At 35.2% G+C, this 17,122-nt stretch overlaps 4 protein-coding genes across 6 annotated transcripts; 1 reads left to right on the top strand and 3 right to left on the bottom strand.

Moving 5' to 3' along the window:
- Positions 1-2,745: 2,745 nt before the first annotated feature.
- Positions 2,746-4,310, bottom strand: LOC100256009 (KIN17-like protein). The gene has a single exon (XM_002275932.4). The coding sequence runs from the start codon at positions 4,138-4,140 to the stop codon at positions 2,965-2,967; it is 1,176 nt and encodes a 391-aa protein (XP_002275968.1). The 5' UTR covers positions 4,141-4,310; the 3' UTR covers positions 2,746-2,964.
- Positions 4,311-5,166: 856 nt separating this feature from the next.
- Positions 5,167-10,658, bottom strand: LOC100250869 (aluminum-activated malate transporter 9). Its single transcript, XM_002275959.4, has 6 exons — positions 9,868-10,658; positions 9,024-9,161; positions 8,544-8,813; positions 8,265-8,401; positions 8,029-8,175; positions 5,167-6,513 (listed from the first exon to the last, which is right to left on the bottom strand). The coding sequence occupies exons 1-6, from the start codon at positions 10,241-10,243 to the stop codon at positions 5,815-5,817; spliced, it is 1,767 nt and encodes a 588-aa protein (XP_002275995.1). The 5' UTR covers positions 10,244-10,658; the 3' UTR covers positions 5,167-5,814.
- A 2,483-nt stretch (positions 10,659-13,141) lies between these two features.
- Positions 13,142-15,557, bottom strand: LOC100245724 (uncharacterized). 2 transcript variants are annotated; one of them, XM_059733953.1, is made up of 5 exons: positions 14,885-15,557; positions 14,690-14,774; positions 14,503-14,594; positions 13,652-13,733; positions 13,142-13,551 (listed from the first exon to the last, which is right to left on the bottom strand). In XM_059733953.1, exons 1-5 carry the CDS (start codon positions 14,999-15,001, stop codon positions 13,313-13,315), a joined length of 615 nt encoding a protein of 204 aa, XP_059589936.1. In that variant the 5' UTR covers positions 15,002-15,557; the 3' UTR covers positions 13,142-13,312. The 2 variants fall into 2 exon arrangements, with proteins under 2 accessions (XP_059589936.1, XP_059589937.1); XM_059733954.1 differs by having other exon boundaries at positions 14,690-14,771.
- Positions 15,557-16,792, top strand: LOC100268042 (non-specific lipid transfer protein GPI-anchored 10). Of its 2 annotated transcripts, none has more exons than XM_019226618.2 (3): positions 15,557-16,127; positions 16,284-16,355; positions 16,461-16,792. In XM_019226618.2, exons 1-3 carry the CDS (start codon positions 15,659-15,661, stop codon positions 16,592-16,594), a joined length of 675 nt encoding a protein of 224 aa, XP_019082163.1. In that variant the 5' UTR covers positions 15,557-15,658; the 3' UTR covers positions 16,595-16,792. The 2 variants fall into 2 exon arrangements, with proteins under 2 accessions (XP_019082163.1, XP_019082162.1); XM_019226617.2 differs by having other exon boundaries at positions 16,281-16,355.
- The last annotated feature ends 330 nt before the right edge of the window (positions 16,793-17,122 follow it).

Here is a 17,122-nt window from a genome sequence, read left to right as displayed (position 1 = left end):
GAATAAGAATATATATTCGCACAAGAAAAATCCATGCAAAACAAAAAAAACTAATCTAGTGCAGTAAAACAGCAGTCGAACATTAGCAGCAGAAATATATTTAATAAGGAGATGCCAGCAGAAGAACCTAAGCTGGCGCAGCAAAACAGCAGTGGCATATTTTTTATAAGCAAATAATATTACTAATTCGACATTCCTATAATTATACTTGCAGTTTAAATTACAGCTTCCTAAGAATCATGTTGCTTGGTTGCTGAGAAAAATGAAGGAGACCAAAAGAAAATGGCAGTCATGTGTAACTGTTTTCAAATAAAAAACCTCAACAACTAAATGAAAGCCTAAAAAGGTCGCATGTTGATGTCAACCAGCTTCAACAGAGCACTGAAAAAGAAATCTGTGTCTTTCATAATTTCAGATAAGTGCAGCAGAAGCAATTAAACTAAATAGAAAAAGGAGAAAAAAAAAAAAAAAAAAACCTAATATAATCTTCAGTACTTTCAGGTTTGGAAAAATTTGTATCTATTAGTCATATATTGCAGGCCCACCATAAGGTAATAGTACAGTAGATTGTTGGATGTGTGTGTGTGTATATCTGCCATAATTTGGTGCTCCAGCTCCAATAAAGGAATTATAGGAAAGTAAAGGACTGAGAGGTCAAGAACAAAACCTCAACTTTGAGGTTTCAACAGGAATTTGATAACTAAAGCCCGGCCTAAAAAGGTTTTTCATGTTCATTTTTACATGTACCTGTATTTAATATTTTGAGTCTTGGTCATCACAAACCACTTACAACAAAAAGTGAATATTTTTTTTGTTTGATAGGTCAACAAAACATAAATATTTTAAAATTTATATTAGCTAGAACACAAAATGAACAAAGATAACATTAGCCAACTGGAATCAATAATTTCTCATGATCTCTGACTCTTGAGCAAAAGATCAAGAAATTTTGTTGAAACTTTAAATTCATTGAGAGTCATGTTAATTCCCATCAGATGAGAGTTCCTAGAGATCCATTCAAGGATCAAAGTCATTCACTAATCTACTAAAACTATAGCACAGATCTGATACAACAAGCATAATGCAATTTCCATGTCACGCCCAAGAAATAATGAAACAACCAGTTTCTCCAATTAAAGACAACACTTACTAAAAAAAATCTTCCTGAAAATAAAGAACATAGTGAGTTAAAGGAAAATAAGAGCAACAATGAGGAGTTTTCTGAACAAAGGCTGAAAAGGTTTCTCCTCAAATCCATATCGGATTCTCTAGGTTCCCTCAGGACCTGTTAACTTTTTTTGGACTTTGTCAATGGTTTTGGCATGGACTACAGTGTAGCTCTTGCTATTCCTTTTTTCGTTTAACTTTTTGTTTTCGCCCTTGGGCTCTCCGTGTACTTCTTGTGTACATAGGTTGTGCCCACTTTTTTAAGGGTCCTTTGTTCTATTTTTTATTTGTCCATAAAAAAATTTTTATATTGTTTCACCTTTTACCACCCATTTTGTTAGACTAGAGCGATTAATTTCCAATGCTTGATATCAAACCTATAAGTTTTGACGTTTCATAATTTCTCATGGAACATTGAAGTAGTGAGGCAAACAACAAGGTGAAAAGATTTAGGTACTGATCAAAGATAAGCAGCTAGACCAGACTTGTTTAGACTAATGAGTTCAATATTCCTTAAAACCTGGAGGATCAGTTCCCAAACTGTCTCAAACCCAAACAGGCATCTCAAGAAAAGGTTCACAGAGAATCTATTTTAAATAAGAACTAAACAAAACATAATATGTGTGTGTATATCAACAAATCTCTTATAAAACATAAATTCCAAGCACCAAAAAACTTCAAATTCTTATATGTAAGGTACATTCTCTTGTTCATTTACATCAAGTGTGAGAGCTTATGCTTTCCCAAACTGTCTCAAACCCAAACAGGCATCTCAAGAAAAGGTTCACAGAGATACTATTTTAAATAAGAGCTAAACAAAACATAATATGTGTGTGTATATCAACAAATCTCTTATAAAACATAAATTCCAAGCACCAAAAAACTTCAAATTCTTATATGTAAGGTACATTCTCTTGTTCATTTACATCAAGTGTGAGAGCTTATGCTTTGAGATAACCTCTAATACTGACATTATGCACACCTTCAACAAGTGAGTTCAGTCCAAACTTTGAAATGTTATATAAGACCATGCTTATCATCAAATAGCTTGCATGGTACATGAGATTTGCAAGAACTTTCTCCCCTACCAAAATCAAATTACCAAAGATCTACAAAGGTTCAACAATTACAAATTTGAGAAAAATCAAATATTTGATGAAAGAAAGTGTAACTTCTAACAATTCGAACTAAAAAACCATTCAAATTTAAACAATCTTCAATTTCCAAGCAAACTCAAACTAAATTTTTTTTAATCAAACTAAAAGGAAGCCTTTACTCGTGGAATATCTACGTAAATTAACTAGGGGTAAAGTCATGAAGGCTATTGAGAGTGAGAGATTGATTTACATGCATAACCTATTGATGTATGGACCGTAAGAACTAGCAAACACCTATGCAAGAGGAAGGATTAAGATTGAGGAGAAGTTAAGGACCAAAAGTCATGGATTTCAAGCTCTTAAATTATGCCTACACCATTCCTTTTCATTAAAATCCTCTACCATAATATATGATATATAAAATAATGTGTATTTGATTAAAATGCGAGATTAACAAAAACAATTCAATGAGATATTAAGATGAAAGGACAAGGGAAAGTCCAACCTCTTAATTTGTGCTTCTTCATCAAAATATCCATTTGTGAAGTATTGTGATTCTAAATCATCAGTTATAAAAGGAAATACAGCATACAATAAAGAAAAGACTACAAAAAAGAGTAAGAACATGTTGTGAATCTTCATTTGCAATGGATCAAGAAAATCAAATCTGATCTTTATAGTTGAATATTAAACATTAATCTCACTGCCCAACTTTGCAAATATCTTCATATTCAACTGCCTGAAGCACCCTTCCATCATAAATTCCCTTCTCTATCTGCACCTTTGCAGAGTACTTCTCTGTGTCCACTGCTAATAACCTTGCATTTGATCCCCGATAAGCCCCATTCACAATCCTCAAAAGACCTCCGATTTGTGGAATGACAGTCTCCAGCTCCTCTTGATCAACTCTAAGCACATGCTTGCTGTCGAGCATTTCAATTTCCCCAACATACCTATCTATCACTTTGAGCACAATCCCCTTTTTCTTATAGTAACCCTTCTCGGCCAGAGCTTTGCTCATGACCTTCACAACAATTCCCTCGCACAACCAATAATCCTTTCTGTTATTCCGTTCCTTCACCTTCTCTTGCTCTCTCATTAATTCATCTAATGCTGATACGCCCCCAATCCCACTGCCACCAGCACCTTTACCTTTCACAATGTTCTCACTCTCACCATCCTCAAACACCAATTTCGAGCTCTCCACTTTTTCTTTCACAATAAGTTTAGATGAACCCAGGGCAAAGGCGATCTTACCACCATTCTCTGATTTCAGAGATACTAGCTCCGACTCATTAGGCTGAGAAGATCCACCTACCAATGGCATCAACTGTTCAGCTTTCTCAATCTGTCTCTTAATTTGCCTCTCTTGCTTCTCCTCCTCTACCATGTCTGCCCTCATTCGCTTATTCTTCAGCCTCTCTTTGAATAGAGTCTCCGAATCTCGATCAATATAGGTGATAAACCACCCTTTCGGCGTCTCCTCGACCTTGCACTTCCCGGTTCGCCCCAAATACTTCACAAACTCGGTCAGCGTAGCCCACTCGGTAGAGTTCATATGGATGTGGTGGCGGTCGGCGATGTACTCGTTGTAGACGACGGTGGCGGCGACACGGCTGAAGCGGTGGCTGCGCTTCATATGCTCAAGGAATTCGCGCTCGAACTCCTCTGAATAACCGTCGATGATGCGATTAGGGTTTTGGCCAAAGACTTGCATCTGACGTTGGTGGCTCTCGCTCATACAATGACACTTGAATCCATTCTCGTCCCGGCATTGTTTTTGGCACATTTGACAATACCATCGCAGCTTCTGCAAACCCTTGGCTTTGATCCGATTCGCAATCGCTTTTGGCGTCAGAAACTCGTTCTTCCCCATTCAAAATTTTCAAATTTCCTCTGCAAATTCTCCAAGATTGGAAGAAGAGAAAGAGAAAAACCCTAGGCTTTGTCCTTTCCCTTCTTTTCTCCGGGAGATGCTGATATGTTTGGATTTGAGTGTATTTTAATGTAATTAGTAATTACAACGTAAATAATAGTAGTCTTTCGACTCCTCCCATAATTTCAAAGGAAACATAGATTTGAATTTGACAATTTTTTTAATGACTTTTTTTTTTCTCTTCAAATAAAAAATTTATAATTAAATTTTTAAATAAAGTTAAAAACAATAATGGATAATAAATAGACATTTTTTCCAAAAAAAAAAAAAAATTAACCTCCTTTTGAAAAACAGGTGGTATTCATTACATAAATATTTAAAAAATCAAAGTAAAATATGAAATTGCACTTACCAACTCGTGCACTCAATTATATTAAGTGATTATGGGAAAATCTAAGGCTAGAGTTAGGTTAAAGTTATAAAATCATGTCCATTATAAAAATAATTACTTCTAATTTTTTTAAGGTTATTCATGATTCTCAGGTAGAATTCCTAAAAACAAGAGTAAAATAAAAAATAATTTTAAAATTAATAAATTATTTTCTATGTTTATTCAAACTTTTATTTATTTATTTTATTCATAAATTTTTAATTAATTTTAATTAAATAATCATTTCTTAATATAAGGGAAGAATGATTTTATTTTATTCCTGTCTTTCAACAATGTAATAAAAGAATAAAAGAATGTGACTACCCATATTTAAAGTTCATTTGACAATAATTTTAAAAGATATTTTTAATCTTTTTAACACTTAAAATTTGTTATTTTTTAAATATTTTTAAAACTAGAAAAAAATTTTAAAATCGCTATCAAAAACATACACTTATGGGCATCAAACACACTTTTGCCCATAGAGTTTCAATTGCCTGGGAGAACAAAGCCCTCATGAGAAACTCAGTTAAAAAGATGGTTCAAAAACTTGGAAAACATTAAAAAAAAAAAAAAATAGACTTGGGGCAGGCAAATAAAGCTAAACTTAAAGAGGTTTATTCAAGGATAATAACCTTGGATGATAGAACCTACAATTTTATTAAGTTCAAGACAGAAAACAAGGAAAATAACCTTGAGACGTTGAAGGGGTCCTTTGGCATATTAAACCCGCATATTTGCAGTTTTAAATGAGAAGCACCATCACTGCTTTCTCTGGCTTCATCTAACACTTCCAAGGCAGTCAATAATGGCATACCTGCAGACAAGGAAATTTGCATTTCCATGTCAAACATGTCATGACATCCCTTGGCAAGTCTTAGTTGAACCCATCAGTTCTTGTTCATTTGTTAGTTATTTACACTTTCCATTCAGGCATGCCGATTGTTGGTCTTTCGAGACATGCTCTGAGCTCCTTATGGCTTGTGAAGTTTCTGATTTGCCTTGCCCTGGATGAACCAAGGTTCATCATACAACTTCAGGGCCTCCCTTTCAGACAGTTGTAGAATCAGCTCCGGTTGGAATTCTGTACTGCAGAGATGTCAGTTGTGAACTCCAATTTGTTGAGATCTAGGATACAGACTGTAATTCTGGAATTTTGGCTCCAAGTACACGGTTGTTTTCTGGGTTATTGATCTTTCAAGCTAGAGATGATCTTTAACAACTGAGTTGCCCATCTCTCAATTCTACAACTTCAGCCACCTGCGCAATCTTGTTCCAAACCCAACATACTCCACTGCTGCAGGCACGGCTGTTTGATCAGCAGGATCCTTAAAATTTGCTTTCTCACTTAATTCTTCAAATGAATCAACAATATTTTGAAGCCTCGCAACAAATTCAATCAAAAGTGACGTAAACGTTGCTAAAGACAATGCACTAGCATTTTCATATGTTTTTGATTCTTCTTCCTTAGGCTCAGCCTTAGCATCAGATGATAAAAAGGAAGACCGGGGAACCTGTGAATTGGCTGGCTTCTCTGGGGGAGCACCATCAGGCAGTGGTGAGTAGCCACCCATGTCAGGGATCTGGAAATCCCAACCTCGTGCCCCTGGAAGTGATCTGAGATCAAGCACAGCTTCACTGAGGGACTTGAATTCAAGAAATTTGTTTTCTTCATTTTCCATGTTGAGAATCTCTTGCTGATCTATCACCTCCTTTGGCCGTTTTCCAATTTCCCAGTTTTCTGAATTGACAAGAAGATATGATTTCTGGTCTACCTTCTTCTGCAATGCTTCTGCTGCCTCATGAACTTCATAGAGAATGTCCACTGGTCCTAATTTCTCCAACCTTTTAACTTTGCTTCCTAGCTCCCGTAACACTTTAGCACCTTCATTACCTAACCTCTGAAGCTCATTCCTAAAGACCTGCCTTCGTTCAGCTGATGCCTATATATACAAATATTTAAAGAGCCTAATTAACATAAAGTTTTAAGAAAAAGAAAATCCTAATCCTGCATCCACAAAAGATTAGCATGCATAAATGTTACCTTCTCTGTCATTGACAAATGGAGTCAGAATGACAAAATATATTCATACACAACCCTCAAATCACGGCTTTGAATATTTGACATACACAGACACAGCATGAGACTGTTACTACACAACATCAATGCCCTGATGCAAGTAAAAAGGGCATATAACAAGAGGGGATGCGCTCACACGATGTACAAAGTATAATGCTAATTAATTTTTCTAAGTTTCTATGTTAAAATTGCAAGATCAAGATCAACAAATGTAATGCATTGAAAAGTGCTCTCTGCAACCAGGAAATGACCTTTTTACATATATATATAAATATAGACATATGGATATATATGATATATCTTCCCAAGCCACGGGAGTCTTTTATGAAGTTATAAAAAAAGGAAGACTGAAGACCCCATCAATGCACAATATTTAAATACTTCTATCCCACCCCACCTCTCCTCTCATTACAAACATATATACATACATAGCATACATACATACATACATACATATATATATATATATATATATATATCTATATCACACCACTAAGATGCAACAATATTGAGTTTGCCAAGTAAAGAACTCAATGAAAATATTACTTTTCTATGCCCTTTTTTGTTGTGTAGTAAGTGTTCAAAAGCCTCCAACATAATTTCTACCACATTCCTTCATTGATTATAGATTTAGAATGGAAACATGATTTGAAGTCATTTTTTGAATGCTTTCAGTTTTGACCTATTTTTTATTTAATAATTTAAAAAAATGGATGTGGTTTCACATGTATCTACAAGATGAATATTTGAGTACTACAGTTAATTTAAATACAAATCCCATTTAGGATTTAAGGACAAGATGTCCCTCAAAAAGAGACAGCAGCGCTATAATAAATTGGAAAATGAAAAGAAAAAAAAAAAAAAAAAAAAAGAGGAGTGGGGATAAAAAGTACGAGGTCGACAGCCCATTCAAGTTAAGGAGGATCAAATTACCCTCTAACATTTTTGTGGTCATTCTATTCCTCAATTCTCCCATTTACACTTTTTTCACAAGTAAATACACTGCTGATAAAAGCAATTTCATCTTAGTTAATTCAACTGATCTTGCTTCATGGCCTTCCTAGTAACCAAGTTAGATACCAAAATTAAATATAAATATATTTTCTCGTTGTTCAGGTCATTATGATAACCAAAGATGTAAACGAAATTCAAAAAGGAAAGAAGTTGAAAAATATTTCTAGTACAGAAACACCAATAGATGCATATATCAAAAGTGGGTATATACCATAATTGAAAATCTTTATGCAATATTTCCTCCAAAATGTCATTGCCATCAAACAGAAGAAAGCATTGCTAAGGGGACAAAAAAAGAAATGAAAAAGATGTTTCTACTTCTCAGGCAAACAGCTCTATAAGGGAGTTGGAGATCCAAACCTACCTGTATTTCTGAAAGTATGCATCCATGCAATGCCATAACCATGAATGCACAATGCCTCAGTGCCCCGCTTAGTTTGATGTAATTCTTCCAAGGATATTTAAGCATTTTGTAAGGACCATGAGGTGGCTCCCAGATGGCAAAGCTCACCTGCACATATAAGTATAAATGAAACACAACGCTTAATTTTTTTCAACTAATAAGTTCGACATGCTAAATGATGGCAACAAAAGACTTACCAAAGCTTCCTCTGTACTTGTAGATTCAACAGCTGATCTATACCCCGCATAAAGTGGATCGTCTGAAGCTTGGTAAGTAAGGATCTTGGAAGGAACCCTCTCATATTCAACACAATTGAGGTACCCATTGACACAACCTAAATAGAAGCTTAGAGAAATTAGTGAAGCATGAAAAATAAAGATGGAAAGACAGAAGTTCTTAAAGCAATTTTAAAGTTGTGCTAGTTAAAATCTTTCCACAATTTAATGGAGAGTTAATAAATAAAATTTCATCCAAACCTTCCAGGGAATTAGCAACACCCATGAAATTCTTCGCTACCAAGTTGTGCAGATCCTCACCAGCCCAGATGGGATAGATGCATATATTTACAAGCAAACATACCCCAGCACCCAAGGCAATGAGCAAGAATCGAGTAATGGCTGTTTCGATAAATTCTCTTGTCCTATACCCAGATACCATTATGAAACAATATGTCAACGTGAAAACTCGGAACCCATATTCATATGCCTTCATTGTTGGGTACAGCTTTGCATAAGTTGCACAAAATCCTAGCAACCAAAGAACATAATAAAGAGAAATTCAAAATAAGGAGGCAGAAAAAAAAATAGCAGACACCTGATTTCCTCACCACATAATCCTAGAAACCAAAGAATATGTCATAAAGAGAAATTCAAAATCAGGAGGCAGAAAAAATACGGCAGACACCTAATTTCCCAACAGCATAATCATTAAAAATAATACCGATAACAAAAACAAACCTATGATAAAAATACTGATAATAATGACAACTTCTTCCCATTTTCCAGCCAATGTAGACAACTCAGCCATGGCTAGAGCAAGGCCTCCTGCAGAGAACGTTCCCAACCCACGGTTAAATCCTTTGCTTAGGGTCGCTCCTACAAAAGATCATAGCCAATAAAGACAAGAAATTAAAAACATAAATATGACAAATGGACAATCATTACAAAAATGTTATCATAGAAAACGTAGAATAGCTACAAAAGATGGAAAATTATGAGACAGATGGATGCCAACCGAAAAGGATATAACAAAAATTCATTCCAATATGAAATAGCCAGTGAAGACAAGACATTACACAGTTGAGTAGAGGGTGGTTTCATAATGAAGACATGCGTAAGCTGAAAGCAAGGATAATACTACAAGGAAATTTTCCACTAAAATTATATGGTTTTTGAAAAAAAAAAAAAAAAAAAGAAAGAAAGAAAGAAAAGAAAAGAAAAGGAATTATTACAAAAACAGAATTCATTCATCCACTATGAATATCACTACACAGTATTTATGCAGCATTTACTTTTATTTTGTATCAATTGAAGAGCGGATTAGGTTAGAGGCTTAAGAAGAACAACATTCTCAAGATGCCAAGCTTTGATTTTCCTTTCTTTTCTGCGATTTTGCAAAAATAGATAAATTTTCAGTCCTTAAATTCCACCTCCACCCCCCCACCCCACAAAAAAGAAAAAACAAACAAACAAACAGTACATAAACAACCATTTAAGAATCTTCCCACAAAAAAGATCAAAGAAACAAAACAGAGAAGTTGAATAACCTAAACAGAAACAAGAGAAAGAAAAAAAATATTACCTATACTGAATTCAAAGACAACCACAACAGTAAGAATGGCCCAAACAGAGTACCGACCCAGATCCTTCACGGGCTCTTTCAAGAAAATCAACAACGTTATAAGCATCAAAGCCAGACCCATTTTCGCAGAAAAGACAATTTTCCGAGGATCGGACAGACCCATTTCCCATCCTTTGGCGGCAACATCTTTCGTGGTCTTCCACCAATTCGCAAATTTGTGGCGAATCGATCGGAAAGAACACCACCTGGGTGTTGCTTCTTCATTTTCTTCTAAATGGACGAACCCTAGCTCTGAATACCCCTTGCATGATAACAATCTGTCTCTCTCCCTCTTCTCTGCAAAAGTGTGTCTGAACGACCCAAGTTTCGCGGTCATTTCTAGAGGGAAAAGGATAAAAGGAAAAAAAAAAATTGAACGAGGTAGGATACGAGCGGGCGCAAATGATCAATCGGTTATTGAATCCAAATTCTAGAGAGAGAAACTGGGAATTTGGAGCCAGAAAATCACAGAAATCAATCAACCAACAGCAGTTTTAACATGAAATATGGAGATTTAAAAAGAAAAAAAAAACATACGCTTAAAGCCTAAAACTGAAGGGAAGAGAAAATAGTTCAAAATAGTTATACAGACAGAAGTTAAGGAGCAAAAAAAAAATTAAAAAAAAAATCAGAGGTTTAGAGAGAGAAAATCATGATGGGTTTAGAAAGAGAGAAAAAAATCATGTACTGGTTTGGAGAAATCTGCAAGTACAGAGCTTTTGGATCTCAGAATAGAAAATTGAAAAACACTGAATATGAGGGGAGTTGGTTAGCCACCTAGCCCGGCCCACAAAACGGCGTCGTTTTGGACCAAGCATCCAATCCACGGAAAGATGTACACGTAAACTGAAGTGGGACCCACCAACAGATTGCAAAAGCAATCTTTGATTTCGACGGTGGATTGTGTGGTCAACATTTGAGACATTGCGTTTGGAAGCGTATGAGTAATGAGAGATTATGAAATCCCATACCATAATAAAATGAGCTCCCAAACAAGACCTTCTTTTTCAAAGAAGGAATGTCCAAAAATGTACGATTCCGTATTTTATATTCATTTATAGAATTTTGAATTTCATGATGGGTAATTTAGTATTTAAACATATGCTTTTTATGACGTGGTCACCATCCCTACATGAGTGATTCACAATATAAACGACACCACTTTTATATTTATTTTATTATAATTTTTTTTGAAAAAAAGGCTTAAAATAGAATTCAATAATAAAAAAAAAAAACTTTCCATATACATCAACACATGTATAAAGTTGCTTTTGTATTCATTTTATTCTAAACATTACAACTATCACTATCTTTATGATTTATCATGGAAATGACAATACAATAAAAGGAATAATTAAATTACAGTTTATATATATTTATATTTATTTAATTAATTTGATTAAAAGAGTTTAAGAAAGTATTTGATAGTAATTTTAAAAAACGTTTATAACTTTTTGAAATTTTTGAATGATAAAATTTTTTGAATGTTAAAAAAAATTATAAATACTTTATAAAATCGAAGTTTAAAATAGATTTTAAAAATTATAGTTTCATGTTTGATTTTAATTTTGGATAAATATAATTACAACATGGTATTATTTGGATTGTAGAGACATGATTTTTGCAACCCACTTTTGTGTTCGAGAAGGTAATCCTCTACTCGAGTGACATCCATGAATTTGGGTGGGGAGGATTGCCTGCCATTGATTAGTTGCAGAGATGCTTGCATGCCTTTCTGCATGAATTTTAGGATTAATTGTTTTGAAACTTAAAAAATATTTCATAGTTTTTTGAAAAATTATTGTAAAAATAGGATTTTTTAAAAAATATATTTTTAATTATTTTTTACTTCTATTAATTATACATATGGAGAGAAAATGATTAAAAATAAAATATTATAAATAAATGTTATTTTTAAAAATATTTAAAATATGGAAAACATATTAAAGAATTTCTAAATACATTTTATTCTAGAAAAAAATTATTTGTTATTCTACTTTTTAGGAATATTCTAAATTTCTAAATATATATTTTTTTTATAAAGTATTGTAAAATTGTTTTTTAGAGTTGTTTTCTAGAGTTCTAAAATTCTAAAATTTACCATAAAAATAATAAAGAGGTGTCAAATATGTTATGTCAAACCAATTTTTAGCGGCCTTTATGAATCAGCATGTCAACTCAACACCACCCAACAAAAAAATCTTGTCGAGTCATACATGTCAATCGTGTCTATGAGTTGTGACAATGGAACACTCACTTTGTTAATATTTAATTTAATTTTTCAACTCATTTTATATTATAATTTTTTTATTATTAAGTGAAATTTCTTTTGTTACTTCATACATCTTAAATAATTATCATTTTTTATTTTTCTAAATTTATTAAGTTTGTAAATGTATTTCATATAAATTTTAACTTTTTGTTTCTGAAAATAGGAAAAAAAATCACATTTGAATTTTTTTTATTATCAAAATATCAATAAATTTTAAAAGAAAATAAAATATAGCAAATACAATTATTATATTCAATATTTCAATAAATTACATGGAATAGAAAAAAAAAAGGTGAAGAAGCAAAAACAAAAAAAAAACAAAAACTAATATTTGAATGAGCAAGTGAGCGGATTGACGGGTTATCTCGGTACAACCCAAAGGACCAGGGCGTGACACGACCTACAACAATTGGGCCATGTCGGACTGACCCGACCTTTTAGCGTGTGGGGTCTTGACAGCTCTAGGCAAAATATGCAAGTTTGATTTATGAGTAAGAAAACAAACGAGCACAAGGCCGGACCCTCTGGCTTTATATATATAATAACATAAGAGTAAATGATGAAGAAGCATGCCCAAAATGATGGTACTAAAAAATGCTGAACAACGGAACAGAGTCGCAGCCAACACCACCATATTTATCATGTGCTGCCATTTTTCTGCATATGTTTTAACTCTTCCTTGATTGCAGACAGCCCACCTTGTCTTTCCCCTTCAGGCCACATGCTGTGTGTACCACTTCAATTATTTCAAATAAGGTCCAATTTTAAAATTAAAATAAATAAATAAATAAATAAATAACATAAAAACCAAAATGTACTCTACTTTAAATGCATGTGACCCCTGACAGATTGCCACCCCGTGACTTCTTTCTTCTTCCTGGCCCCCTTCCATTAATCCATGCATTTGCTTTCCATGTCATTTCTATGCCAAAGCTTGTAAAACTTTCATCAAGATGCTCGGCATTTTTCTGGAACCAAACATAACCTAAATGTATGATAAACACGGGTTTACTTTTACATGAAGATGTATATTGAGCATAATGTCAATAGCTCACTTAGAAATGAAATGAAATGAAATGGAAATGGAAATGAAATGAAATGAAATCTTTCTATGTTTTTTGTCTTTGTCATGGCTTATATGCATGTTGTACAGGTTTCAAACTGGCTTGGGCTGGACAGCAGATTCCAGCTGGTACTACTAATCAAGGGTTTCTGCTCCTGATTTTCGCTGCTGACACTGAACTCCTGTATGTCCAATATCTCTACCCTGCGGTTCGTCTTCTTCCTCAGCTTGATTGCCACGTCCTGTGGGATGAATCTACCACACACGGTCACTCTGCACTGCTTCATCTCTATCAGATGTGTCTCCAACTCTACATTCATCAACCCAAACAACACATAATAATTGAGAGACAGAGAGAGATGTAAGGCCAAACCCAGTTCAGAACTCCATGGATGAAACTGAAAGCTCACCCTGTATATTCAGAAGGGCTCTCCTCACTTTTCTGTAACAGCCATTGCAGTCAATGTTGATCCTCATGACCATGCAGTAGAACTGCCATGCCATGTTCACAAACAAATTAAATCAGAAGCCAAAACAGAGAGGGAGCCCAAAAAAAAAGAGAGAGGTGTAGAATTGAAACTTGCCCTTTCTGTCATGAAGCCCAAACAGAGAATGAAAAAGGGGATGAATAAAAGGGAAAAATAGGATCGATGTTGAGAATATAAAGGATCTCAACCTGGCTCCTCTTTCAATTGGTTTATGGTGGGAGTTCTATTTGTTTTCTTTTTGGTATCTGATTCCCACAAGGCTAGGAGAAAGGCAAGGCGTTGGGTTTGTGTTGTGTAGCTTCCTCATTATTCTTGACTTCTTTACACTTGTTTTTTTTTTTGGTATTTTCATGTCCATTAAAGGAGGGAATCCTTTTCTTGTTCCTAAAGGTCCATTCTGAAAAACAGAAAGGCATCCCTTTTAGTGAAGATTTTATAATCTCCAGGATTGATTAAACATCTTCCATATGCTTCCAGGAAACAGACTGCCTACACATCATTCATTCAAGCCAAACCACTGGAAAATGTTGCCTATTGTCATAATAACAGAATACCATAATTCAATACAGGAACACACAATTCAATAACATGGAAACAGCCATGTCCTGGTTCACATTTACCTCCACAGGGTGACAAAAACTACAAATTCATACAAGGGATATGTGATTCTGAATAATAAATGATTTCATTTTCTAGACTTGCAGTCAGCTGTGGGAAGAAAACCGTACAATTCTGTAGAATTTGAGAGAGAGATTACTGTAGGCAGCAGGTACCTTCCTGGCAGCTTTTCCTTCACAGCTGACAGATGCGCGACGAATCAGTGACACCTTCTTCTCTTGTACATGGACCACCAAGGATTCCATATCTGCCAGCATATAGTTTAGCATATTCATGAAGTCAGGCACAGGATGATTAGCTTCATGAATTTTGATCCCACCAGAAATCCTTTACAAAACTTACCATCAATGTTTGAGATTACATTGGCTACCCTCTTTTGGCAATTGGGACAATGTAAATCAGCTGCTAAGACTATCTCCTGGACCTGCTATTACCAGCACAACCATTTTTTTTTTCCGGGAAAAATCATAAGCATGAACACTATGGCCATAGCCTATGCTACAAGAATTGATTCAAGTGCATGTAGAGAATACAAACCAGAGGGGTCTCTAAGGATTCAATTGAAGCTAGGCTGGTCTGAGGGAGTAGAAGCTTACTGGATTGGCGGATACCAATTCGGTTGAGCCCCTTCTTAGCCCAAGAAACCAGAGTCATGACTTGGTTACACAAAGCTTTGCATTCAGCACAGCAGCTAGTTTACCGTGTTGAGTTCATGGATTCAATCTCAACTTCCCTACTAATAGTTAGAAGGGCAACCTCAACTTTAAACAACTTGAGCTATTTGATTGAGAAATCCCATCTTTTTAAGCTGTCTTTGTTGTTGGGGCACCAAACAGATGGAGATATAACAAGCAATAGCAAAATAAGGTGGGGAAAGTTGATGGTGAAGTTGAAAAAAGATGTTTCAGTGCTTCATAAAGAGCCCTGCGTGTTATCTTTGGTTAATTTTTCTCCTCCATTCAAATATCTTCTATCTTGTGGTTCTAATTAGTTCACGTAATCATGTAATTTGCTTTACTGCAGAACGGTTTCACACAAAATATTGTGTGAAGAGAGTTTGAGCAGGCTGGCTATGGGGATTCTTTTGATAAGAGAGCTGTTAATATCTTAGTGGGTACCTGATGAATTAGTGAAAATATTTCTGAATGATGCTGATTTTCGGGTTCTTAATTAATCACAAAAAGGAAAGTGAGAAATGCTGTCTTGCCGAAAGTGTACGAGTTAATGTTCAGTAAATTCTGTAACTGCATGGAGCTTTGAAGTACAGATTAGTTATGTGCCAGAGAGAAACAGAGATAGAACAAGAAGTGCATGTGGAACAACACACAAGAGACATGCAGCAGCTCACACTTAAACAATGCATTTCCCCCATTTAGACACCTTACAATACAATGCAGCAGCCCTGTCCACCCAAGAATCAACCAAACAACCATGGCTTCTCAGTCTCTTCCTCCCACTGCCATCACCTCTCTCGTCCTACTTCTCATCACCCTTATTCCTTCTGCTCTTTCTCAGAACCCCACCACCTCAGGCTCTACCATAGCGCAATGCAGCCTTCGCCTGCTACCTCTGGCTTCATGTGGATCCTATGTCCAGGGTTCAGCCCCAACACCAGTGCAGTCATGCTGTGACAACCTCAAGCAAGTCTATAGTCAGCAGCCCAATTGCCTTTGCCTCCTGCTCAACAGCACAGTCATGGGCTCTTTCCCCATTAACAGGACGCTGGCTCTGCAGCTGCCACTTGTTTGCAACCTTCAAGTCAGCATCTCTCCCTGTTCAGGTACCATCCCAATCTTACTGAAGCATGGCTCTGGTGTCTTACAGTGAATAACCATTCTATCTTGGTGCATTGTTTTGGACATTCTAAAAACTAAGATAAGGATACATACTAGCAGTAATAATGTTTAATCCAAGATGTTTGTTGATTGTGCAGAAGGGATGACAGTGCCTCCTAGTTCACCCGATTCACAAGTTTCCCTTGGTGAAGGCACCAATTCCACTGTTGCCGGTATACAAACAAATTTGGTTCTTTGATCCTTTCATTTGATCTCTTTCATTTCTCCATCTACCATGTTCTATCTCAGCTGAAGAATCTGCTCTGTTGGAATTTCAGCTTCTCCCGTGGTTGCAGTGGCACCAAGACCAAGCATTATGGGATTTGGGTTTGGCCGGAGTTCTAGCATGAGGTTGGAAGTGAAAGGTGACTTAGCTGTAGCAGTCATTTGGGTGGCCTGTTTGCTGACATAAGTTCTATTTTGAGCCTGATTATGGCATATCATAGTGTAGGTGCATTTTCATTGATCTCTAAGATAGTATAAGAGTCGAACTCTGGACTGATTATGCTACGAGTTTTCTACTTTTACTACTTCGATTTTAGTCAAGTTGTTATCCTTACATAGGTTCGAACTATTATATATAAGTTCCTTTCTGTCTTATAATGAATTATTTAAACAAATGAACACCAGAGCCTTCATTTAAACAAATATCACATATACAGATACCAAATTCCAAGCCCTGATTCCAATACCACAGTTTGTCTACTTCATAAAGTACTGGCAATAGTAATTAGTTTTTAGTCTGAATCATAAAGCAGGGCCACTAAACACAATTCCTACAGTACACATTCTTAAACAAAATCCTTGAGAAATAATTTGAACAAAAAATGGTCAAAATAAGAAGCAAAATTTAATTTGTTATTCACTTTATAGTTGAAATACTTATTCTATGATCAAGCCCATTTGACCACATCGTGTGAATTGATATGGATTTCAAAAT

Source organism: Vitis vinifera, chromosome 17 (assembly GCF_030704535.1).
Source record: "Vitis vinifera cultivar Pinot Noir 40024 chromosome 17, ASM3070453v1".
Classification (NCBI taxonomy): domain Eukaryota; kingdom Viridiplantae; phylum Streptophyta; class Magnoliopsida; order Vitales; family Vitaceae; genus Vitis; species Vitis vinifera.
This window is presented reverse-complemented; position numbering and strand designations above follow the sequence as displayed.